The sequence below is a fragment of the Syngnathus acus genome, chromosome 5, assembly GCF_901709675.1.
Source record: "Syngnathus acus chromosome 5, fSynAcu1.2, whole genome shotgun sequence".
Taxonomy (NCBI): domain Eukaryota; kingdom Metazoa; phylum Chordata; class Actinopteri; order Syngnathiformes; family Syngnathidae; genus Syngnathus; species Syngnathus acus.
In genome coordinates, this window is record NC_051091.1 from 5,963,756 (window position 1) to 5,986,859 (window position 23,104).

A 23,104-nucleotide genomic window follows, 5' to 3' on the forward strand; every position below is an offset into this window, starting at 1 on the left:
CGCCGAGACATTTGGATTCACTGCGCACTTGTCCCTGATAGGGTGGGATCCTCATGAATATTTAAACAACCCGGAAGTTAGGCGGTGCTGCTGTTTTGCTGTCGAGTCACCTCTGTCGGGATGGAGGAAAACGAGCCGCTATAATGCTGCAACGGAGCATCTCAAATCGGGACACTTAGACACACACCGTTATTTATCTTTAATACTGATCCGTGACAAAAAACATTTGGGCAAAAATGATGGAAGAAATCGACAGGTTCCAAGTGCCTCCAGTCAACGGAGAGACGCAGCCTTTGGTAAGCGAGCAAAAGCTCATCTTTATGCTAATCGGCCCATTGAATACGATCGTAAACGTTCTTGTCGAGTTGTGTCTTTTGCATTATATTCATGCTAGCTTTCGATCCGACCGCTGCTGCAGCTTATCTCCGGTTGTATTTGGGATGGGAGAAACGATAACGTCAGATTGATAAACGAATAAGAGCATCGCTGCCAAGTCTCGCCCCTCCTTGGATGACAACGAACGAGTAAACAACGTATGTTCCGAGCTCATCCTTAAGCGTGGCATAAATCGCGTCTTTGAAAACAACGCTGGTCCATCAGTGTTGACGTTTAACGCAGCCTGCGCCCACATTTCATCATTTGGTGACGTGTTATTTGGGTGCAAGCCCACATGATGAAGAGGCGCTCTGTTCCAGACTGCTGGCGACCGTGCTGCCCACGTTTCCATTTTTAAATATGTCACATGACAAATCTCATTTAGTAACAGGAAGGAAGTCACAAGAATCTGAGCGCTGTTCTGTTGGGCAGATCTTCCCAACCTTTACTAAGGCAAAAATATTTCCAAAAATGAAGGATGGTCAGGTGTGTATGTTCTTCCATCTAGTGGAATTTCTCTGTCTGCACTAATAGCTAGGTATATTATTTTTATTTGAAGTAAGCAATAATTGCAACTAAATTGAAGTGACACTGAATTTATTTCTGTGGCACACTAACTGTGTGGGATGTAAAGCACTGCATGTAGCTTGTTAGTCTTCAAACGGAGCATTTTTTGTTATTTTATAAGGTAGTCACTCAGTTTACATCCCTACCCGATCTGATTGTTAGTGGTGCATATGGCACGGCCTTTGTAATGCTAAACACGTCATTATCATTCTGACTGAGTCAACTTCACATCTGCTACACACATACGCACTCATACGGGCACGCGCGCACACAAACACACACAGTGAGTATATCTTCAGGATATGCCAATGTTATAGCAATGCTTATGTGTTTTAGTAAATGTTGCATCTATGAAATCCATAAACATGGGACGGAAACTGTTACAGTATAATGTAGTACATTTACTATTCACGGTCAGATTAGTCAAGCCTCACTCCCATAGGCTGCTGGGAAGCCATGACGTGTAATCCTCCTATCTCTGTGGACTTGGTGCTGTGTCAGCAGCCTTGTGGAAGACCAGTAAAGCAAGATCCCGGTAATGAAACCGATACATGAGGAGATTATGTCATTTCCGTTTCAAAGTGGGTGTAATGTGTGAGGCCAGCAGACGTTGGTTTATTTTTCAATTCAAAAGAAAAGAAAAGCTGTGATGACTCCTGAATGTCGTGAGTCTTCCAGTGTTGTTTGCGGTATGCAAATGATCTTTGGGACCCCTCCTGTTGCAACAGTGGAAGGCTTTAGAATGAGCATAATGTGCAACTCTGTGAGCAGGCCACGCCAAGCGTGACCCCGCTCCCCTCTCCCAATCTGTTGACGCCTCAGCTGCAACAGGAGCCCCCTCTGTTCTCCCACGGCCTCCTCTCCTCCATGCCATCAGCGCTCACGGAGAAAGTACTAGAGGCAGGAGTGTGCAGGCAGCAGAACACTCGGGCCTATTGATGCCGCACACCACGCGGCCAAAGTTGTCCTCCGGCAATTAGTGCTGCGGTGTTGGACACCAATGGCGTCTGAGGAAAGCTGATTTTGCTTTATGCCATCCGGACCAATGTTTGTGTTGGTGGAAGGCTGCATCAGAATGTTCTCAAATGTGCGTGCTCGTACAATAAAGCAGGATACTTCACTCTGCCATCATTTTTCTAGGATCCGGCAGCCTCCTCCCACTCAGAAGCTGACCCTGATGCCAAAGGAGAGACAGTGGCTATGAACTACAAACCCTCACCGCTGCAAGTCCAAATAGGTATCAATAACCACACAGTGCAAATCATCATTTGGAATCATTACTCGGACTCGTCCGACTTCCCAAGTTATTGGTTTTCCAAAAAGAATTTTAAAAAGCAATATATTGAGTTTCCAAAAGTCTTTTTGTTACCATTGCGTTGGATATCCATTCAGCCATCTTTACAAGCGATTAAGCTGCCATTAATTGTCATGCTTACTGATGACCTCGCATCGTGTGGTTGCCTAGAGAAACAGAGAGACCTCGCCAGAAAGGGTTCAGTGAAAAACGGCACTGTGGCCAGTCCCGTCAATCAACAACCTAAGAAGAATGCTAGGACAAGGTAACAACTTCCTTCCCATTCACTCCAGAATAAATAACAGCTACAGCGCACAAGCACGTAATAGGTTTGCATCCAGCTTTTTGTGTTCCGTGTGAGTAAATGTTGAGCAGAGAGTCAGCGCATAAAGCTATCACACTATCGACAACAGGTTCTGTCTAATCCCACTCCCTGGTGGATTAGTGGAAATATATGAAAGGCTATCGAATGGCTTGATGCCAAATGCTCTGAGGCAGACTGATAATGTTAGAACGCTTCACTTCCTTTTTGGAACTGAATTGAATGCCCAGATACAGGAAAAATAAACATACACCTAGAAGCAGCTGTTTGAAAGTACACAATGGTGATTTGTGGCATGCAAATGTTTTGTGTTCATAATGACTGAGGATTTACAGGAAGTGAAGCAATCATAGTGTTCATTAATTGTATTTTCATTCAATTGTACAATAAATAGAATGGCCACAGAAGAACACAAATGAACGTGCTGTTTGCTTGCATGCAGGTTGGTTGTGCCAAATAAAGGCTACTCCTCATTAGACCAGAGCCCAGATGAGAAGCCCCTCGTAGCACTGGACACTGACAGGTATGCACCGATTATTCACTTCACCTTCTAGTCATATAAAACTCAGCATTGACAAAACGCCTGATTTAAGAGGGAATTAAGATGTTGTTGCTTTCAACGTGTCGGTAAAGCCACTTGAGAGAGGTGGGACAGTCGGATCCACAAAAAATGGGGCAAAGCCTCTCAGGGTTCAGGATTAGAGGATAGTGGGGTGAGGATTTGGAGATGGAAAAGCAGCTCAGAGGGAGGGCCTGCATCCACACAGGTCTGGACCGCTTTGTCTTGTTTTCTCACTTTGCTCCAACTTGAGAGAATATTCTATTGAGGGTGTGTCAGTAAAAATTTCCAAGACTGGTCCTGTTTTCTCTATAACCTTCTGAAAAACAAACTCAATCCATTTTATTGTCTGAGAACGCCGTACCATCTACACGTAACATTAAGCCTTCAGTCTTCTTTAATGGAGAGCAAGCACACATTTTAAAATCAATCTTTGATTTTCAGTGACGACGACTTCGACATGTCCAGGTATTCATCATCGGGATACTCCTCAGCCGAGGTGAGATGTCTGAGGGACCAGGTATCTATACACACATTATACTTGAGTTCATGTAGTGTCACCGTGTTAGCCGCATCATTTGGTGACATCGCCACCCGGTCATCAGATCCCATCATCTCTTCAGCCCTTTACCGGTTCCACCGACCTGACAAGCTGGGGGTGGTGGGATACAGCGTATTTGTCTACCACTGTTCCTTTCTACTTCTCCGTCCTTCTTCTTACCACACTTCATGACTTTCAAAGCTCCCATGCACATTTCTTTGTCAACGCACCAAATCGCTTTCATTCTCTTTGACAAAACATGGTTCAAGTCCCACTTGTGTCTACTGCAGCAAATCAACCAGGACCTCAACATCCAGCTCCTGAAGGACGGCTACCGACTGGATGAGATCCCAGATGACGAGGACCTGGATCTAATCCCGCCCAAAGCGGTCAACCCCACCTGCATGTGCTGTCAAGCCGCTCCCTCCACGGCGTGTCAGATCCAGTAGCACCGCCCAGCTCTCAGTAGAAAAAAAATACAGAGGCCACAACAAGTGGGTTCAACACTTTGCCCACCTTTAGGAAAAAGGAAAAAAAAAAAAGGAAAGGTCTGTAAATGTCAGTCAGCGACGGATGTAGGTACCACCGATGGATCTTGTGCACGTTCCTCCTATGGTTGGATGTGTGCACCTTCTGCCTTGTGTGCTCAACTGGGACTGCAATGATGGCACAAACATCAGTTTGAAGGAAAACTTGATCATCACTACAGTGATTTTTTTTTTTTCTCTTTCCTGCACTCACATGGACCATTCAGGACCGTTGACTAGAAACCGTTGGATGAAAGACTAAACCTCTTTTGGAGATAAGGTATCATCTGAACGATTTCTTGTACTTTGTCTTCATGTGTGTCCAACTTAAAGATGTCTACTGAATGTGTGAGAATATACCCAGAGAAGTAGGCCTCAACCGTTCAACTTCTCACTGTAAAACACTGAAGGTAGTTCAAATCTTAGTTTTTCCCAGCGTAGTGTCTGTTTCATCGTTGCAATTGAAGAGGAAAAAAAAAAAAAGTGAAGACATATGTTTTGCATGTTTGCCTGTTGAAACTGTCAAATGGTCACTCGTATTGACTCCTTATTCCCCACTATTGGACATCATTCACCACCATATTTTTTTGGAGAACTGGCCACAGAGCAGCAAATATGAAGGGAGAATCGTGTCATGAGAATTTATCAGGAAATGGTACAAAATATTTGAAACTTGCATGCACGTGTGAGCTCTGTGTGCATGCGACAACCCCCCATAAAACTCCGAAAAATGACTCGCTGAAAATGGGTAATACTTCGTAAAACAAATGTTATCATTTCAAAGCTACTCGTGCTTATGACATTTTATTTGAACTGTAATTTTGTCTCAAGAGGTTTCTACCGGTTGCTGTGGATTACTTTTTGTACCAAATCCTGCTAATTTCTCGTGAGAACCTTCCCGGTTTTCGGAAATTGTTCGTTATGCAATTTGTTGTACCTGCTGTGAATCCTGACGTGTAATTGACACGACCTCGGTGGCCACTGTTTTCTTTCTTTCTTTTTAATTTTTGCTTTCCTTTTTTGAGGAATATGTTCTTCGATTTTATTTCAAGTCTGATTTTGTTGTTATTTTGTACATATCTAACTGGTACACTATATTCTGGCCAAACCTCCATAACACCTGCCACAGTTTTGTGATGTCACTGCCAGTGGCCTTTTTCCACACGCCCGCGTTATATTTACCACTTACACTCAGTTGAAGCAGTTTCCTGGTTTGTGCTAGCAGTATTGTGTGAAACTCTTCTGATAAAAATGACCCGAACGACCAAGGCTTCCAAGTTTCCCCAAAACAATGTCAATTTTATTCCACTTCCTGCGCACCAACTCTTGACCATTTAACTCGTACGACAACTCGTATAAGTGAAGGTAATCCGTTTTACCTTCATGCCAAACAATATTTTTTAGGAAACCTGTTTAGACATTTATTGCAGTCTTCTGAAAGCGACAAATTGCACTTAGTGCAATGCGTGTACAGGCAAAAGCAAATCCAATATTCATTACACGATACCGTAAGTCCATTATAGAATGTGTCATCGCCGTTGGACTAAAATCACACTCGTGAGGTGCCAATATTGGAATGGCTGGCATTGACTTCATCTGGTTTGTTAGTTTTGTCTACAGCGAACAATTAGACTGTGTAAAAGATGTGTGTCAGTCCTCTTATAAGTACAGTAACACTATTTATAACTCATTTGATACCATGTTTTGTCCATAACGATGCATTTATAACACTTATTTATTTGCAGTTGTACATTTGAAATGATTTTTTAGCTACCTATGTTGTAATATTTTCATTCAAGTTTTGTTTTATTTGTCGGACGCTTAATATGATGACTGTAAAATGGTTCCGTTTAGATTAAACAATGTTCGAGTTCTGTGTTAAGTGCAAAATGTCCCCCCCCAAAAAATAAATAACAGGTATCTGAAACACAGATTGTTTTGTTGGTTGTTATTGTTATGATAAAAATATATGAAAATGCCACCAAATACCTTTTTGTTCGTTGCACTTTATACATCTGTTCCTCCAAAATGATAAAAAAAATAATAATCTCACTGAGTCTGCTGCAGAGGAGTACAACATACCAACTACAATAAAGTATTACCATTCTGATCTCTGTGAAGGATAACAATATAAATACACATTCGTGAATAAGCCCATTCTGGAACTGATATTGAACTTTTCTGCATCCATCAACAATTTGATTGTGATTGGCCATCTCATGGTGAAATGGGCTAGATGGATGAGTAGCAGAATACTGCAACACGTGTCCATGTTGGTGGTGGTGGTGGGGGGGCGGTGTGATTATCCTGGAGCTGATCCCTTTGGAGCAGATGGCAAATTGTGGCTTACCTCGACTCCTGGAGCCTGGAGGAGATAGTTTGTACTGAGCAGGACAGCACTGAACATTATCACGAGAAAGGTGAGCAACTTCTTGATAGTTTTATTTTGTATCTTTGAAGGTGACCAATGTGTCGCTATGACCCAAATATACGTATATATGAATATTTATCCAGCATTTCGTCATGTTCTGTAATCCTGACAGGTTATGAAAATGTATTTTTAGTATATTTCTACAAATGGCGTTTCAGCATGCGTAGCCTGGCCTGCAATCTTTTGTAGACCACAAAGAGCACCGGGTAGGATCATGCTCCTGCTGGACTTGCACTTTGCTGTCATAGTGCTGCTGCTCTGTGTCAACTGTGTACATGGCTCCGCTCTTTTTGCTGCATCCTCCTATGAGTTCACCGCTTACAGGATGCAACAATACAACCTGGCAAAACAGAATCACGGTAAAGATCACCGTGCCACGTGACTATTAACGCTGGAAAGATATTTGAACATTTATTGGTTTTCCTGCATGTTTAGGTTGCCGAGGCGCCATCGTGGTGGCAGAGGCCCGGGCCGCCGATGAGCCGGTGCTGACGCGGCGCTGTGTCATCATGAGGGTAGTGGACTTCACCTCCAAAACATACACTGAGGCTCAGAGACAAAATGCTGCCGCCATCCTGATCCTTCTACCTACAAATATGTCAAATATTTCACCCGAAGTAATCCAGGTAGATGTTTTACCTCGTTAGACTACTCACAAAAATCGTAAGATTTATTCTGTGAACTGCCTTCCAGTCCTTCATGATGAGCGAGAGACTCGCCTTGATGAAGGAGACTCTCATGCCGGTGTATGTGGCCCCCGAGGATGAGCAGCTGCTCCACATGTACGAAGAGGTGAAGAAGGCCGCATCTGCACGGACTTCATCCATATTCGTTCGAGGTGATGGACAAAACATAACGCACTGACAATAAACCCAGTTTTAACCCGTTTCAATCTGTGACAGTCTTTCGAAGTATGGTAACAGCAACAGCCTTTCAGATCTTAGTGACCAACAACGTCCCTATCAAGGCCATTACAGACACAACACTGGTTGCACTGGAAGTAGGTGCAGATTTTATTAAAAACTTTTTATCCTGTTTATTGTAAATATAAAATATAAAACTCTACTTGTGTCTTTGAGGGAGTGCTTCCTGGAGCCGGTGATGACATACCTACCATTGTGATCACCGCACACTATGATTCATACGGACTGGCACCAGTGAGTTATTTACAGTAAAAATTTAAATATTTACAAAACAATCCAGCGCTGAAACTGAGCAGAATGGACATCGGCAATGCAAAGCCATTTTATGTGTTTGTATTACACAGTGGTTGTCATATGGAGCCGACTCAAATGGAAGCGGTGTCATCATCTTGTTGGAATTGGCACGCCTCTTCCAAGTACTTTATAGTAGCTCGAGCACAAGACCACGGTAAGGAGTTCAAAAGTTGTCCTTAAGAATGCAACATTTAAATCTAATTCCTTGCTTTGTCATTTAGATATCATTTATTATTCTCTCTCACCGGAGGAGGAAAACACAATTTCCTAGGCACCAAGAAGTGGATCGAAGAGAACCTGGACCATGCTGGTGAGTTGTGGTGAACTTTGACTCCTTATTGCTTTGATAGAACACAGCCTATCATGAGTTTGAATTAAAATCCACGTTTCTACCAGAATCTAGCCTCCTTCATGACAATGTGGCATTTGTGCTGTGTTTGGATACACTGGCCAACGGGGATGAACTGTACATGCACGTGTCTCGTCCACCTAAATCGGACTCTCCCATGTATGCATTCATTCAACATTTGGAGCAGGTAAATAAAATCATAATACATGTTTACCATCAATTGTAGTATTCTTTTTAAATGTATCTTTGGATAAAGTAAAGTGTTCCTTTCACTCAGGTGGTTTCGTCCAGATTCCCGTGGGTGAAAACAGAACTGGTCCATAAAAAGATCAACCTTGTCGAGTCAACGGTGGCCTGGGAGCATGAGCGCTATAGCCTCCGCAGGATACCAGGATTCACTCTGTCTCACCTGGAAGACCCCAAATCTGAGCTACGGGGCTCCTTACTTGACACTGTGTAGGTTCTCATTTTCTTTTATGATCATTTGGAGCGGCTATAATGTGTGTGGCGAGATAGTGCATCATCAAGAACTGGGTGACAGGAGTCAATTTTGTGTCCGTCGGGAAAGGCATAGCAGCTGGAGAATAAGAATAAAAAATCATTTCATTTAATAATTAAAATTCAGCACTTTAGGCTACATGTTAATAATGTATTGTGCTGTATTTTCAGATTCACTATGATGAAATTCACTGAAGTTTTTTTTTTTTTTTTATGAGACCATTTTTGTTATCTCCCTAAGTTAATTGAACATTCTATTCTGTTCATTAGTGTGAATGTAAGTGCTTGGGTTATTATGTGCCCTGCAATCGGGTGGTGGCCAGTTCAGGTTGTGCCGGCCGGTATAACTCACCTAGTTGAGTGTCTTGTATTCTTAATTTTAAAAATGTGTTCTAACAGTTCACAAGTGGACCTTCAGAAAATGAAGCGCAATGGTATCATCATAGCAGAAGCGCTGGCACGGTACTTGTACCATTTATCCGACAAGGTGAGGGAAAATATGTGTTGGACAAAAGTGTGGATCCCTTTTTTTAGTATTTATTAAATATTATTGGTATCCACTTCAATATTATAGTCCACTACATATACAGTATTAACGTGTTATTCTGGTCTTATTTAAGAATTCCCTACAAGATGTTCAGCTCTTCAAAGGCCGGTTGGTAAGCGTTTCATTGACAATATGAATTGCTGCCCTCTAGTGTTCATAAATATATGAATAAATTGCTGCCCTCTAGCGTTCATAAAAATACGCATGAGTTTGTGCCCTCTAGTGTTCGTAAGGCAACGTTACATCTTTGTTTTGGATGTCTGGAACATTTGAATAGTTGTTGAACAGTATTTAATACAATATTTGACTTTTGTTATTGCAGGACTTCTACGACAGTCGAATATCCAGTCTGATGTCCTTCCTGACTTCAGTCCCCCGTGCCACGCAGCTGATGGATAAAGAGCCTGCTCACATCCTGCTCATCAACTCGCTGGAGCATGAATTCAAACAATACTTACAGCAAGTCCACAGGCACACTTTCAGACAGGACAAGAGGTAACATTCGTGTAAAAAAAGATATTTGGGGTGCTCACCTGCACCCAGGTTTGCATTTGACTCACAAAGTGTCATTTCTTTCCGTGCAGGGACCCTGATATAACATTTTTTGATCAAATGAGCCAGCCCATAGTGATGTACAGGTGCATATGTTTTTTATTTATTTGTCTTTAATACAAAGAGGCAAGCTAAAAACAAAACTGTTACTTGTGTGTTACAGGGTGAAACCTGCTGCTTTTGATCTGTTCTTGGGTGGCTGCATCATGGCATATTTGGGCATTGTTTACTATGCAATACAGGTATGGTCACACCTTCATGATATGATGTATTTGTAAGCACATTATTTCAGCTACTAACCACTCATTGGGTATCACGCGCAATCTAATATGATTTGATACACGGATTGAACTAAGGGTTCTGATTTTACAAATATCTACAGTAGTTAAATATTTCTCTTTTATGCAGCTCATTGTTTTATGCTGATATGGTTAATGAAAAATATGTTTGTATTGTATTTTTCTTTCTCTTTTCTCTTGCAGAACTTTGACTCTGCCTACACAAAATTAAAGGCAGCAGTAAAACACAAGCACCACTAAAAAAGAGCCATTTGAGAATTGGTTTGGATTTTACTGAAATGTTTGATCATTATTTATGTGAAATCTTTTTTGGTCTATCATTTTAACTGCTTTAGATTTGCTGTTTGAATCAATGAAGCTTATAAAAATGACCACAATTTGAGGGAAGATTCTGAGAGTTTGGGCATGGATATGTATAAGTGCAAATAAAAAAGTCTGCAGCTTCACATTGGATTCTTCTTACTAAAATAAATGGGACGATATTGAACATTAGTTAAATATGACAAGTATTGCTGTCATTAAATAAATAGTTATCTTAAAGAATTTATTGTTATTATTTATGGAAGAAATATGGCAGACTACATCTCCCATGGTTCAATGCGTGCAGACGAGGCGGATTCGCAACATGTCTTGAAACATTTTTTTCCCTCTCTGCTGACTTCGAGTTGTGTGTGTGTGGCACAACAAGTCGATCCCCGTTTGTCTCTGCATGGTTCGGTAGGAAAAACTTTCAGTTCTGACTATTTAAAACATGTGAATATGCTGCGATTATCAGTGATTTCTTGCACGAGTCGGGGATTTCTTGCATGAGTTTTAATGATTTCTTCTCCGTTAAGTTTGGCACGTTGCCCTCAATTTCTCTCACTCAAAAAATGTTTGTGTGGGAAGTCGCACGTGTTTTATACAAATTGTTGTTCAATATCGGTGTGATGTTTTCATTTCAAAAAAAAGTTTTAATTATCACGATGACGTAAACGTTATTGTGCAAATCCAGTTATTTCTGTCAAGCTTGCGTTGTGACTGCATCAGCATGTTTGTGTTTGTCACTGTCAAAATCGATGGGAACGTAGATGATGATCTCTCCCACACCACGCCACTTACAAAGAAGAGGACAAAAGTCCCTTGTCAATGTCAATGACTAACCGAGCGATTAACAATGGCGCAATGGCTTTGAAAAAAAAAAAACATTTTAGCAGCAACATAAATAATTCGAGTTTTGTCCATGCAAAATAAAAGCAAAAACGTGGTTATGCACGTTTGTTTCAGCGGCTTCACAAATCAATGATTTTTTATTTATTTTTTGCTGGGTGGACAATGATGAAGATAACGACGAGAAAATAATATGGTGGATAGTCGATGAAACCCTGAAGTCACAACTCAGCAATTGTGCAACAAGTCAAAGTGACAAAATAACACGTGGACAAAATTGTTTGTATGGTTCTTTTACAGAAAGAATAGTTTACTCAATAGTTACAGAAATAACTTGAAACTGATAAAAAAAATAATTACTAAAATGCAACAAATACAATTTAAATAGGGCTGTTTCAATCTGAATTTTATGCTGTCAATTCAAATACCGATTATCCATTCGGAGAGCGATCACGTGGATTAGCTGCACATTTTGAAATTTTTAGAGCTGCTCACTAATGATTATTTTAATAATTGATTATCTTTAAATCAATTGAATTTTCTTTTGCTTTTCGTGCAGGTTCACATGCAGGTTGTGCAGGTTCAGTACATATAAACACTTTTATCAGATGTAGGTTGGAAATGTGATGTAAGCATTAATCGTAGTTAGGCACTGAGACCTACAATAAATAGCCAAAGGCACCTTTTGTCTCCTGTATTTTTCCTTTTTTTTCAGTTTGTCTATCTTCCTGCCTTGGTACCGCAGCCAGTTTTCGCCGCTAGTTAATTAATGATGGCTTTATCTTATCACTTGTGTCGCTTGGGGAAAATCCATACGAAGGGTGGTTGAACACAGAATCAGTCAATTCAATTGGTAATTACTAGTAAAGGGAATTAGAGAGCACTGGATTACCTTTTATCTGATGTGCATTCTAATCCACAGTTAATACTCTCTGTATCAGTGTTAGAAAATATGCATGCAAAGTGCAGATTCGTCTCTGTGTTTCTTTTGGTTTGTGTTTTTCTTTTTCTTCCGTCTTTTAAATTGGCCAAAAGCAGTCAGTTTACTTCCAGCTTGGCTTTGTTTTGCTTGATGAAGCAGAAGGTTTGGCGTGCTTTCCTCTGCCTCCTTCGGCTGAAACGGCCAAAAAACCCCCCTTACTGCCTCTACTTCAGTTCAACTTGTATGATTAAAATTCAGCAGGGAAAGTCTAACTTTTCCTCTTTTGTGTAATTGGGAGTAGATTTGTTTAAATCTCCAACCTTCCTTTTAAGTTTACATCTTCTATGTGCTTTGGAATCACTTGATTGGTTGTAACAGGCTTTGTGCTGATAAATGTAGTACAGACACTATATGAAGAAACAGATTGCAAAAATAAATGTGCACCATTAATCTTTAAAGAACCATGTTGAATAACTAAACATTTTAATTTCTGGAGAATAAAGAAATATGCATGCGTTAATCCCAAGGTTGATTTAATAAGATGAATGTTTTTAACAACATAAAACAAATAGGGACTGAATTGAAAGCTGAATTTTTCGAATGAGAAAAACAATAGCACACAAGGTGTGAATTTTCGCAACACGTTGAAATTAAAATGATGCTAATCGGGTCCATTTTGTGGCAGCAGATGCATGTCAAAATAATGGACGGAAGTAAGAGGCATAACTTAAAGCATTCACAAAACAAGGTGATGATGTGTATAAAAGTAATACATTGTTATCAGAAATCAACCCTCTGTCAAAATAATGTAGCCCTGACATCAAATCTCTCTCTTATGACAGATCGGAGAGAGCAACAAAAAGGATTCCCTTGAGAACAATTCCATGATCTATTGAGTGTCAAGCCAAAGATTTGTCCAGCAAACAGCACGAGTCATGTACCAGGTTGTACCCGGGGGAGCGGGCGGCACCATAACAGATGTTATCCCCAAGCAAAAACACAGCAAGGACACTAGACCCTTAGTCGGAGCAGGAGTTCTTGGCTTGATTCTAGTGATCGCAGCAGTGACTGCATGGTCGTATTACATCGCTTCACTCCGAAAAGCTGAGCTGCTCAAGACTCAATTGCTGGATCTGAATAAAGATGGTTACATTATCCGTAACCAGGCAGGAGCAATTGTTTTCAGAATGGATTTTAGGTGAGTAGCTTCTGATTAACTTTGAATGCATGCCACTGTTTTGGTTAAAAGTGACATTTCTGTTGATGCATGAATATCCAAACTTCAGAAACGATTGATGAAAAAAAGTGTTTTTACATATGTGTACTTTTTATATCAACTGTGCCAAGACACAGTTAATCTTGATCAAGGATTGTCAATCAATTTCATTGCCCGTTGGGATTGTGTCTTTGTCGAGAGGTAAACGCGTCATTGATGAACTCCAGAACAGGCTACCCTGTATAAACCTCAAATGTGTTTACATGTTGGCAGGTCAGGGACATTGGATTTAGACTCTTGCACCAAAGAAGGCGAGCTTCTTAGCTGTGGACGCACAACTGATAGAAGCCTCAACTTCTTCATTGAGACAGTGCGACCCAAGGACACGGTACAGTGCTACCGTGTGCGTTGGGAGGAGCTGGTTCCCGACATTTCGGTGGCACACGCAATGACGTACAAGTTTGCCCACTGGTATGGCGGTGCGGTGTCTGCTATTCAGCACTGGCCTATTTCCGTCTCCGGCCAACAGTCCCCCAAACCTTTTGTTACGAGTGACATCTACTCCAATCGCAACGAGTTTGGAGGGATCTTGGAAAGCTATTGGCTTTCGTCGAATGCTACAGCTATCAAAATTAATAATTCCGTACCGTTCCACTTGGGCTGGAACGACACGGAGAAGACCATGTATTTCCAAGCGAGGTACAACGATAGTCCCTTCAAGCCAAATCCGGGGGAGGTGCCATGTGCCGAACTTAGCTACAGAGTTTGCGTCGGCTTGGATGTCACATCCATCCACAAGTACATGGTTCGTCGATACTTCAACAAACCAAACAAAGTTCCTGCCCAAGCCATGTTTCAACACCCTGTCTGGTCCACATGGGCGCTTCATAAGACAGACATTAATCAAGAAAAACTTCTGACGTACGCGGCCAACATCCGGAAATATCATTTTAACTGCAGCCACCTGGAGCTGGACGATCGCTACACACGCCGCTACGGAGAGTTTGAGTTTGACCCAATGAAGTTCCCCAATACCTCGTTGATGTTTCAAAAACTCAAATCAGATGGATTTCTCGTGTCGCTCTGGATTCACCCTTTTGTGAACTACAACTCCGACAACTTCCACACTTGTGTGGAAAGGGGTCTGTTTGTACGGGAGCCCACAGGCCAGCTGCCAGCTTTGGTCCGCTGGTGGAACGGCATCGGTGGAATCGTGGACTTCACCAACCCAGAAGCTCGCGATTGGTTTGCCTCGCAGCTGCGTTCCCTTCGCTCCAGGTACGGAGTGTCTTCTTTCAAGTTTGACGCCGGTGAGACCAACTACTTGCCGTGGAAATTTAGCACCAGAACTCCCATTCGGGATCCAAGTTTTTTCACACGACGCTACACAGAAATGGCCATTCCCTATAACGACCGAGCCGAGCTACGTAGCGGCTACCAATCTCAGAACATATCGTGCTTCTTCCGGCCCATTGATCGGGACTCTGTTTGGGGCTACGAATTGGGCCTCAAATCTCTCATCCCCACAGTGCTCACCATCAGCATTCTGGGTTATCAATTCATCCTACCTGACATGATAGGAGGAAACGCCTACCTCAACCGCACCGATGGAAATCGGGCATTACCCGACCGGGAACTTTATATCCGCTGGCTGGAGCTGTCAGCTTTCATGCCCTCCATGCAGTTTTCCATCCCACCTTGGGCGTACGACAACGAGGTTGTTGAAATTGCTCGCAAATACACGGCTCTCCATCAGAGTATCGTAGCCCCGCGGGTCTTGGAACTGGCTGGTGAGGTTCTGGACACCGGTGACCCAATTATACGACCCTTGTGGTGGATCGCCACAGGTGATGAGACCGCCTATAAAATAGACTCCCAGTTTCTTATTGGAGACGATCTCATGGTAGCTCCTGTTTTAGAGCCTGGAAAGCAAGAACGGGATATTTACCTCCCAGCTGGTCGCTGGAAAAGCTATAAAGGGGAGAGGTTTGATATTAAAGAGCCTCTGCACCTCACAGATTATCCTGTCGATCTGGATGAAATTGCTTACTTTCTTTGGGTGTAGAACGAGCGAGGGTATGCCAAGTTCAAGAGCTCCCTTCGAAAATCCTAATACATATTTGATCATCAGGACTGCTCAAACAGGTCTCAATTCAAATTCAAACACTCAGTGAGCCTAAAAATCTTACCCAAGAGCCATAAATCTTTAAAGGATGTTTCATTTTTTTCCCTCTGCACTTTTGAGTGAAAGACATCATGAAAATGTTATGTATAGTCAATAAATGCCTTCAAAAGGAATTTACTGTGAATCAAAGCATATGAGGAATTTTCTTAGTCGACTAGCAGATATGCAACTGCGCTCAAAATGATTTAATCCCCACACAGGAGTTTGCATTGTCAGCAACAAAACAGTTGGCTAAAAAGCATGTGATACACTTTCTCAGGTTACTTCTCGCTGAGGCTCAGTTTAAGGCGACTGAGAGTTTTTAAAAAAAAAAAAAAAATCTAAATCATGATGAGCTAATAGAGAAGGATTTCATTTCTCTGAGTGAATGTACTGTGGATCTTTATAGTTTATTTTATGGTGTTTAATTATCTTACAAAAATATTTCTCCCCTTACCAAGATTATGCTTCATTTGTTAAGAAACAATAGTAACACTTACCTTTCTATCATGAGAAAATAAGCTTATTATTTGTGTATTAATTCATGAAAGCTGTGATATCTTGAAGTGGCTTATACTAATTTGTACTGTTTTTCAGGACTTGTATTGCTCACATTTCATTGTGATATTTTACTTAGTGATGCAAAACAGACAGAACAGCCTTAAATGCCACAGAAATGTCTCCCAATTTTCTTAAGACATGCAAAGTCAAAAACTTCATCCTTTTAAAACTTATATCATGTTACAGAATTTATGAATATTTATTATGTTGATCAAGTACTGCATGCAATGATGTTTTGTTGTGATCTATTTTGCTTCCATTGAAATGTTTCTAAATACAGTTGGACCAGGCTACCTCCACAAATGCATATTGCATTATTGTTATTATTATTTGTTAACGCCATCTGCCTTCGACTCGTGCGTACTGTGGACTTTGCGTAAACATTAACCTCAGTGGGATCTGTGTGTACCTCTGACATAGTTGCATGCTAACAGCGCTACCTATATTTAGCAGTTCTCACTCAGTTACTATTTCTGTCACGGACACTCTTGCCTTATGACAAGAACTATCATGAAGTGAATGTTCCTTATTGCTTTTTGACCGTGTTGGCGTGTGTGAGGAGTTTGGGTCACTGATAGTGAGAATATTGCCATTGTTTTTTCTTTTGTTTGAATGCAATAAAACTTTTTAACTGTAGTCTATCTTGGAAACTTTTATTATATATATTTTCTTGAAGTGCGATTGCATCAATGCATTTACTTCCATGGTTAGCAGTTTTAATAATAAGATAAGAGAATAAAATTTTAGATTTGCATAAAAAAAGATAAAATAACCAAATTTCAAGTCAGTCAAAAGGCGATACAACAAATGAACCAATAAAAACACTGGAGCGTTTATAGGTCGGCAATGTATGAAAAATAATGTGCCTTTCAATATACTTTTGAAAGATTTGCCCTTGCGGGACTTTTCAAAGTTTCTGATGCCTGACTCATCATGGGACGATAATGGCGATACGATGAAACAATTTCACAGGTTCACAGGAGACTGTTCAGATCAATAAATCATCTGAGGCTTCACTGTGTGAGGCCAGAGACTAAAAATGTACAGCTAGATAGTGAGATTAAAAAATTACAGAAGCGGCACTTTTGTTTTCAAATGCTCAGACACGCATTGCATTTCTTTCTGCCACCTTCAGTCTTTTTTATTTGTTTTCCAAATGTATTCCGCTTCACAACGTGGAGATATGCTTCAAAACTATTTTACTCGAGTTGCCGATGCCTCGTCTTTCTTCAAATTGATCTTGCCGTGAAGCCCAGTGTGGGGAAGATTCACAACCCATCGATTCGCTGTCCTTGTCTAGCAGTGATCAATAATATTTGTCAGTTTGCTTTCTGCAATCATCTTGTTTGTATCTGAGGCTGCAGAGATAATTTATTCCTGAGCTATTGTAGGACAATTTGGTACGGAAAGAAAGAAAACACAATTTCAATCTTCAGTCCTCTCATCCATGTATTTGTGTGTAGATCTAAAAAAGAAGTATGAAGTCGTATCCAAACTTTCTCAAATGGAGAAACAGTTTTGTCGGTGCCATGTTATGCTGCAAATATCCAGGAGGGTGCAGTGCAGCTTCATTGAGGACTTCTCACTCTGACATGTCTGGATGGTCCAGATGTTATGAGAAGACACACAAACACACACACATTGCACTACACACAAGTAATGCATGAACAAACAAAACTGGCAGGGCCCTCCCCCCACTTGTCTCCCCACCTGTGTGTCCATCTGCGAGCGAGTGCAGCACTTGAGCCAGTGTCTCTGAAGTACCTTCAACTATCCTCTTTCTTTCACGTATCAGCAAATGGCAACGAATTGATGTTGACAAAAGATGAGCAATTTGAAATTGTTCTTGACACTGTAGCATCACAGCAGGACATTTTTTGCCGATGTGACCCAAATGTTTTCGTGGGGTCAAGACCAAAAAGTCAAGACACCAAGGAAACATTCCACGGTGGCATTTCGATTGACACCATGTTTTGCAAACTCTTGTTCCTTCACGGAGGTTACCTGAGGAGAAACCAAGGGAAGGGCCGGGGTGCACGGGTTGTTCATCCGGGTTTCGACGGAAAATTGGTGTCATCCATCAAACACCGCATTTAAGAGAAACTAACGCAGGTCTGGTCAACAAAGGCCGAATAAAAATGCATCTAGCACAGGGGGAACATGTGAGGTGCAGGCACCGGCGAGGGTCAATCAATCAGCCAGTCGACTCCTTTATTTAACAAGCGAGGACCACAAGACCCCAAAGGCCACACTCCATATTCCGGCTGGTTGAGCTTGCTGTCTTTTCCCGTAGAAGCAAAGAAAGAGGAGGGAGTCGAGAGAGAAAGGGGGATTGGGGTTGGGCTTGGTGATGGAGGTGCAGAAAGGTTTGGCCTGTGTCCCCTGGCATGACGGTGCGCTTCATCTTTTCAGTGCAAGGGCCTGGAACTGGTCCTTGATAGGATTTTCAGCCCCGTGGCCTGCGCTGTCCCAACATCCATCCGGGGGGGCCGCGCAGCAGAGAGCCAGCCAGCCAGCCACTCAGCGACACGGCCATAAAGAATAGCCCGTAGGCGGGCCAATGCCAGTGATCTGAGGCTCGCCGCTCTGTTCAGTGGACAGGCCAACTCTCAGTGACACATTCCTGTCAGGGACACGGGCTGATCCCTAAGCTACTGTGTGCCCAGTGGAACAGACTGCATGCTCTGCGAGGCAGCTCCCATCCAACAATTGACCGCTTCAAAGCTTCAGAAATTGGAACAGAACTTCATGGCCTTCGCTATTCAGCAACCTCTCACTGGCGGCTCGGTTATTCTTTTCTTTGTGCACTGGAACATTTGAAATTGTATTCCACTTGTGTTCAAAATGAACAGCTGGATCAAGTAGACAGGGTGGTACAGTCACGCTGCAGGAAGGTTTTGTGTTCGAATATCAACACTGGCATTTGGATTTATAATGTGGACTTTGCTTGTGTGGTTTCTCCTCAGGTGAAAGAAAAGTTTTCATTCGGGCCTGTGATGGATTGGTGATATGGGACTACGACTAAAAAACAAATGCGAGATAATGAGACACTAAATATGAAGACCACTGTATATGTTGCAGTACCCCCCCCCCCCCCCCCCCCAATATTCAGTTCGTTCCAACTATTCACTTAACTTCCTATGAAAAATTTCCATCAAGTTCATCAACATGTACCTGCTCTTTTTACAGTACGTTTTGCATGTTCATTCCATTCTTGCGGGGGAGTGCAATTTAAGCGGCACAGTATCCAGTACAATAATATCCGAAATACATGATTGAAAATCAGGCCCAAATATGCAAAGACAATCATTACGCCATCTTATTGTTGCATCCAATTTGCGCACACCCCGGGAGACAGAGTAGCAAGTAATAGATGGCGACTATAGAGAGCAATATTGCCAAGAAGATTCAGCCCGATAAATCCCGATATGACCGTGGAAAGTTCGGATTGAAATAAGGCTTTTGCTTCTCCTCAGAGGTGTGCCGCATTATTAGCATTTTCTTTTTTCCACCTCGCCGGCCGACTGTAAATTCAGTAAATGTCGCCCCGCGGTGGTAAGGTGGGCAGACGGCAGACTGTATAAATAAACAGAGTCTGTCTGAGGGCAGCGCAGTGGCCCCCACCTGCCCAACATCAATCAGTATTACAGCAGCCAGTGGCAGACCAATCGCCCTTTTATAGGCTTGTGAAATGATCAAACATCTGCTCATAACCACCTTTCATGTTTCAAACATACACCATGGTTTGAAATCCCACATCATTTGTGATAAATAACGAAACCATAGTTAAGCTAAAATTCTAAAGTGAGACTGTGTTGTTGTCGTTTGGTTTTTGCAGCCTTGAGGCGGGTCACATTCATTACAGGATCAAGAATGGACTTTTATGGGTCCCAAAGCGGTAGCTACTGGAGCACTATTTGACTTTTTTTTTTTTAACATGCTTTCTATAAAAAGGAAGGACTCACTACATATATTGATTGATGCAAGAAAATGGATGTTAGCTGCTCAGCCAAAGTGGAATTTGTGGGGCAGTTAAGAGAACAACCTCAAGTCGCTTGTAACTCTCGAGGTGATCGATCATTTTCAGAGCCAAATACAAGGAAGAGCTCTCGTATGACTTCCCGTAGCTCTTGTCAAAGGTCATTTCTGAACGCTTCAACATAAGTCATTAAATGATTTTGAAGAATCAAAGCGATTTTGTTCGACAATTGTCAAATTTGTTGATCGTTGATTTAATTAAAAAATAACAATTCGTGTTTTAAATAGCACAATTTAACAATTTAAGAAAATTCACTTAATCTACTACTGCACTTAATGAGCAGCAATTGGTCTTTAGAGAGTGCATTTATTAATATTGAGAGTTGTTTCTGCACTTACAGAACAACTAATGACATCTAACCCAACTTCAAATAGGCTGAAGTTCAACAGTGAGCTGTCCAACCGTGAAACAGAAATGAAAACAGCTTAATTTGCATAATGTTTGCCAAGCTCTCGATTTATTCATTCATTCTGTCATTTTCCTCAGGATGGCTCAACAAAGTTAAAACAATCGTTTCTCCATCGTGTGCCTAAATGTCAGCCCAGCCGTGTTGATGGAAGTTCAACAAACACGACAAAAGTTGAGGCGAGTAACTAGCTTGGCAGCTGTAGTCGACCAAAGTAACAAGGGCCCCGTCCGTAGAGGAAGGAAATGAATCCAAGTGGTCCAAGGTTAATGGTGGCTTAGAACAAAATGGATTCAGTGCCAGGGCTTTGCTGACAGGTGATTTGACAAGAGTGAAGGCGGTCCATCAATCTCACGTTGGCCTCTCTGACCCTTCCCCGCCCTGCCATAGCAGCTAGGGGGCGCCGAGTGTCACAGTGCCCTGACCCGGATAGATCTCTAGACAGCCCACCTGCTGTCAGCCCTAAAGCTCCCCCTACGGCCAAAGGAGACACCATCACTTCATGCTCGACTGGCATAATGAAACTGTGATTGGAAGATAGTCAACTGTGACAGGCGGCACTCGCCCCGCGTTCGTACGGCCAAAATCGCACACCGGCTTCAGGTGCCCCTTTTTTTTTTTTACTGCCTTATTTTCCTTTGAAATGGTCTGACAATTTAATGGTGCAAAAAAGGATGATCTGCCAACTGAGCTCAAAAACGCCTTCGCTCTGCACACGGTCTACCAGAAGGAATCCTATAAGTCACTCAAAGTGAGAACAAATACCGGCAAAGTGTGCATTACGAGTGACATTATGTGCACGTGACTCTTTCTATGTGCGCTTGCCCCCCCCCACCCCCTCACCCCATTCAGCGAAGTAGCCCCCGCTTCATGTTTAAACCTGACGTAAACTCCCTGTCACAAATCCCCGGGGCAACCGGGCCCTGCAGGCACAAAAGCAAATATTTCTGTTCCTGATCATGGCCATTCCCTTTTAACATCGTCACCCCTTTTCTCCCTCCTCTGAACCTACCCTAGCACCACAAGCCAGTCATTTGTCACAAAGTAATTATAGAATTATTGATTGGCAAGCAATTAACACCTTTCTTCTCTTCTTCCACCATCATCACCACCCCGCTCCACCCCATCCTTTAATTTGAATTTGGAGAGAGAAAGCAAAAGGCGGGTTTGGATGTGGGAGTAACACGTTTAATCCTGCTGGCGTTTCCTAGTTCTCTTCAAATTAATCGGGCGACAGAGACAAAATGGCTTTTCTTTTTCTGCCTCTGTTTTTCACTCTCCTTGTCTTGCCTGCTGATCGTTTCTTGACAGATGACGAACGGCTTACACTATAGTCATTGAAAATGGCCTGAAATCTAACTACACCCAAAATCCTTCCGAATGTCTCACTCGCTTTCATTTTTGCCCACCTGCGCTGAATAGCAATCATGGAACATCACCTTAGGAACATATGGACGGGCTGGACAGCCATGCTGATTGCCCTTCTGCTATCTTGATAACACATTGCTGTCCCCGAGCATCACTTCTGATGCTCATAAGCGCTCATCTGCGCCTCTCGTCACATCCCCCAGAGAGATATTAGTCGGCTACTTCATTATTTTTACATTTAAATTTGTACATAGTGTTTCTCTCTGATCCGAGAATGTGCATATGTATTCTTAAACTGTCACATCCTAAAATTGGGTCACGGCTTCGCTTTTAGTGTGTTCCCACAAAGTAAAAGTACCAATAAATATTAATGAGTCAGTATCCCAGGATGAGAGACTAAATTTCTAATTTGGGCCCGGCACTAAAAAAAGAACCCTGGTGTTATACGGATTTAATTTTGTTCCGCTTTCTCTAGTCAGGGGCACTTTAAATTACAATTCTTGTCACCGGCCCAGCAGATGAGATGGAGCCAGTGATGCCACCTAGCACATCCGTTTGACCAAAATGACTCATATTGATCATGCAAATGATACCAGTCGACCTAGCGCCATGATTATGACACAAACGAAGGCTATTTTTTGAAGTTAATGTTTCTCCATTTAAACTTGTATACACCGTTTAATGAAAATGTTGTCAACATGGCCTTCAGTGCAAATGAAGAACCGCTTACAAATGGAGCACATTCAGTTTCACCGCTTCCACTCTCGAAATGATAAAACGCTTGTGTGAGCGGACTTTTAGTTTGCTGAAATTGAGGAACAATTTCAGGTCATTGAAGGCCCTTTTTCTTTCCATGCTGAAATGTTGATCAATAAGTCCTTTTGGAGTTCTATTCAAACAAACATACAGCAATACTCCTGCGGTATTGAGTTGTTTTTCTTGCCCGGCAGGCTTTTTTTAAATTTTCTCAAGAAGGGCAAACCCAGGAGACTTGCTTGGGCTTTTCCAAACGGTGACTCTGTTACCTTCCCATCAAAGCCTGCATCCACTTTTGTGATTCATTTTGTGAAGTTAACATCTGAGATAGTAAGAGAAATCACAGGATAATAATAATTCAAGTCTGTTCTATTTTTGATCTTGTAATGTTTCATGTAAGATCAGTCGGGGGATCTGCAGCAACTAAATAAACGATACGTATTTC

General features: G+C 42.0%; 3 protein-coding genes across 5 annotated transcripts; all 3 read left to right on the plus strand.

The window, feature by feature from the left end:
- Positions 1–69: 69 nt before the first annotated feature.
- On the plus strand, positions 70–4,799 carry fam219aa (family with sequence similarity 219 member Aa). Of its 2 annotated transcripts, none has more exons than XM_037252164.1 (6): positions 70–296; positions 2,083–2,179; positions 2,408–2,501; positions 3,001–3,081; positions 3,562–3,637; positions 3,949–4,799. In XM_037252164.1, the coding sequence occupies exons 1-6, from the start codon at positions 237–239 to the stop codon at positions 4,105–4,107; spliced, it is 567 nt and encodes a 188-aa protein (XP_037108059.1). In that variant the 5' UTR covers positions 70–236; the 3' UTR covers positions 4,108–4,799. The 2 variants fall into 2 exon arrangements, with proteins under 2 accessions (XP_037108059.1, XP_037108060.1); XM_037252165.1 differs by having other exon boundaries at positions 3,562–3,616.
- A 1,689-nt stretch (positions 4,800–6,488) lies between these two features.
- On the plus strand, positions 6,489–10,524 carry zgc:109965 (uncharacterized protein LOC619266 homolog). Its single transcript, XM_037252120.1, has 16 exons — positions 6,489–6,605; positions 6,806–6,975; positions 7,052–7,242; positions 7,310–7,454; positions 7,519–7,616; positions 7,696–7,773; positions 7,884–7,987; positions 8,055–8,143; positions 8,230–8,369; positions 8,460–8,638; positions 9,080–9,167; positions 9,301–9,339; positions 9,550–9,722; positions 9,812–9,865; positions 9,943–10,021; positions 10,262–10,524. The coding sequence occupies exons 2-16, from the start codon at positions 6,831–6,833 to the stop codon at positions 10,316–10,318; spliced, it is 1,659 nt and encodes a 552-aa protein (XP_037108015.1). The 5' UTR covers positions 6,489–6,605; positions 6,806–6,830; the 3' UTR covers positions 10,319–10,524.
- Positions 10,525–10,670: 146 nt separating this feature from the next.
- myorg (myogenesis regulating glycosidase (putative)) lies at positions 10,671–16,726 on the plus strand. 2 transcript variants are annotated; one of them, XM_037252118.1, is made up of 3 exons: positions 10,671–10,795; positions 12,992–13,347; positions 13,639–16,726. In XM_037252118.1, the coding sequence occupies exons 2-3, from the start codon at positions 13,085–13,087 to the stop codon at positions 15,428–15,430; spliced, it is 2,055 nt and encodes a 684-aa protein (XP_037108013.1). In that variant the 5' UTR covers positions 10,671–10,795; positions 12,992–13,084; the 3' UTR covers positions 15,431–16,726. The 2 variants fall into 2 exon arrangements, with proteins under 2 accessions (XP_037108013.1, XP_037108014.1); XM_037252119.1 differs by lacking the exon at positions 10,671–10,795 and adding an exon at positions 11,818–11,837.
- Positions 16,727–23,104: the final 6,378 nt, after the last annotated feature.

Excerpts from the sequence above, each read along its gene's own strand:
- fam219aa (XM_037252164.1), top strand. The coding sequence starts at position 237 with ATGATGGAAGAAATCGACAGGTTCCAAGTGCCTCCAGTCAACGGAGAG. Across the intron at positions 297-2,082 it reads ACGGAGAGACGCAGCCTTTG|GATCCGGCAGCCTCCTCCCA; the intron begins GTAAGCGAGCAA and ends TCATTTTTCTAG. Across the intron at positions 2,180-2,407 it reads ACCGCTGCAAGTCCAAATAG|AGAAACAGAGAGACCTCGCC; the intron begins GTATCAATAACC and ends GTGGTTGCCTAG.
- zgc:109965 (XM_037252120.1), top strand. The coding sequence starts at position 6,831 with ATGCTCCTGCTGGACTTGCACTTTGCTGTCATAGTGCTGCTGCTCTGT. Across the intron at positions 8,144-8,229 it reads AGAGAACCTGGACCATGCTG|AATCTAGCCTCCTTCATGAC; the intron begins GTGAGTTGTGGT and ends CGTTTCTACCAG. Across the intron at positions 8,370-8,459 it reads TCATTCAACATTTGGAGCAG|GTGGTTTCGTCCAGATTCCC; the intron begins GTAAATAAAATC and ends CCTTTCACTCAG.
- myorg (XM_037252118.1), top strand. The coding sequence starts at position 13,085 with ATGTACCAGGTTGTACCCGGGGGAGCGGGCGGCACCATAACAGATGTT. Across the intron at positions 13,348-13,638 it reads GTTTTCAGAATGGATTTTAG|GTCAGGGACATTGGATTTAG; the intron begins GTGAGTAGCTTC and ends ACATGTTGGCAG.